This window comes from Rhinatrema bivittatum, chromosome 16, assembly GCF_901001135.1.
Source record: "Rhinatrema bivittatum chromosome 16, aRhiBiv1.1, whole genome shotgun sequence".
Classification (NCBI taxonomy): domain Eukaryota; kingdom Metazoa; phylum Chordata; class Amphibia; order Gymnophiona; family Rhinatrematidae; genus Rhinatrema; species Rhinatrema bivittatum.
Window position 1 is genome coordinate 11064609 of NC_042630.1, and position 2122 is coordinate 11066730.

At 40.0% G+C, this 2122-nt stretch overlaps 1 protein-coding gene across 1 annotated transcript; it reads left to right on the forward strand.

Moving 5' to 3' along the window:
- The first annotated feature begins 740 nt into the window (after window positions 1-740).
- LOC115077246 (olfactory receptor 10A7-like) lies at window positions 741-1688 on the forward strand. The gene has a single exon (XM_029579530.1). It carries the CDS (start codon window positions 741-743, stop codon window positions 1686-1688), a length of 948 nt encoding a protein of 315 aa, XP_029435390.1.
- The last annotated feature ends 434 nt before the right edge of the window (window positions 1689-2122 follow it).

Sequence of the window (2122 nt, forward strand, 5' to 3'; positions counted from 1 at the left end):
CTCCTTTAAAAATTACCTCCTTAATTTGGTTCATAGAGGTAGATTTTTGAACAGGTATGCAGGCGTCCATGTGCTTGCGGTTCCCAGTGTGTGCACATGGACGCGCCGATTTTATAACATGTGCGAGCCGACAGGCTGTCACAGAACGCAGTGGGAGTGACAGCCTGTCCAACCTCCGATTTAAACTATGCTCTGATTTTTCAAGAGGTATTTCTTGCCCATTTGGCTTTAGCCTTTTCACCGGGTGCTAACCTTGACCCCTGAAGAAGAGTTAAATTTGAAATGCTGCGGTGTTGGGTTTATGTTGGGTTAAGCATAAGACTTAAGAGACAGCATTAGCCTAAGTTACTGGTGTACATCAAGTTCTTTTTCCTGTTGGAGCCTCAAGATATTTGGACTTGGGCTTACCTTAGATTGGATTCTCCTTTGGGTCAATGATTATAAATGCAAAGTAGGTACTTGTTCAATGTATAAGACACAGGACACCATTTACATGGTATAGTCTTCAGTGCCTTTTTATGAGATCCAGCTAAAAAAATATTTCTAGATTCATTTGCATTGCATATTAGGGTGAAATTATGTTTTTTTAATATTTGTTTCTTTTTTCACTCTGAGTGGGTTCTTTAGTATACTGCTTTCTTTTAAAGCAATATGTTATTGTTTACTAGATTCCTGCACTGGATGAGAAATGCATTAATAAACTGTGCACTCTATATCCACTTTAGATTAAACGTGAAGAGATGGCACTGGAAAATCAGACCTGTGTAATAAGTGGCTTTATCCTCCTGGGATTCTCAGACCTCTCTTCAACGGTCCAGCAATTCCTTTTTCTACTATTGCTTATCATCTACATCCTGGCTGTAATGGGAAACCTGCTCGTTTTTACCATCCTCACAGTGGAACCTGTTCTCCACACACCTATGTACTTCTTTCTCAGGAATTTGTCCTTCTTGGAGATCTGTTTTACAACAGTTACAGCCCCAAGAACACTAGTGGTCCTCTTGGCTGAGGACAGAAGCATCTCGTTTCTTGGATGTGCATTGCAAATGTATTTCTTCTTTTTTTTTGGCAGTGAGGAATGTGTGCTTCTTGGTATCATGGCCTATGATCGCTATGTTGCAATATGTAACCCCTTGCGTTACTCCATTGTCATGAGCAACAAAAAGTGTGTTCATATAGCTGTGGGCTCATGGATTATGTGTACTATGTTGCAGTTTGGACAGATCTCATATATATTAAGTTTACCATTCTGTGGGTCTAAGGTAATCCATCATTTCCTCTGTGATGGTCTATCGGTATTGAGGTTGTCTTGTACAAACACTTATTTGAATTTCAGATTGGCTGCAGTTCTACTTTTTCTTCTCATACCATTCCTGGTCATTGTGTCCTCATACATTTACATTATCTCCACCGTGCTGAGGATGCATTCCACAGATGGGAGAAGCAAGGCCTTCTCAACCTGCTCCTCTCACCTTGCTGTGGTGACCTTATTCTTTGGGAATGCTATGATTGCATATTTTCAGCAAGATGCAGGCTCTGCAGATGACAGAGTTTTGGCCTTTATTTATTGCTTTATCAATCCTATGTTAAACCCGCTGATCTACAGCCTGAGGAGCAAAGAAGTAAAAGGGGCCCTAAGGAAACAAATTTGGGGAAAAGTGTCTTTATGTTGTGATATCTTCTCTTAGGCCAACCAAAGAATTATCCAATTATTTAAATATGTTACTAGCTTTTGTGATCACACAGGTCCCTTTCTCAGATGATTATTTTTCATTTGACCTGGTGGTTTCCTCTTGCATTTATTTTAGATTTCTGAAATCTGTCCCTATTGGGTTAAGATACTAGGAACCTTCATTTGCGACTCCCTAGGAATTTTTCCCCCCAAGTTTATACATTTCCTCTTAAGTCAGGAAAACCATCAGAACAACATTTCTAAGGGGTGGAGCCATGAATTGTGGACCCTTCTCCAACCCACTTAACATGGACCCTAAATCAAGCCACTAGATGTCACCATTGAATGATGACTGAGGCTCCCTACTGCTCCAGGGGCTGGGAATGAAAGAGCATGCCTAATTTTTTTTTTTTATTGAAAAAAATCAGAATCTGAGTTTACAATTAGAAA

Bases quoted from the DNA above. Each gene is read 5' to 3' on its own strand.
- LOC115077246 (XM_029579530.1), top strand. From the start codon at position 741: ATGGCACTGGAAAATCAGACCTGTGTAATAAGTGGCTTTATCCTCCTG.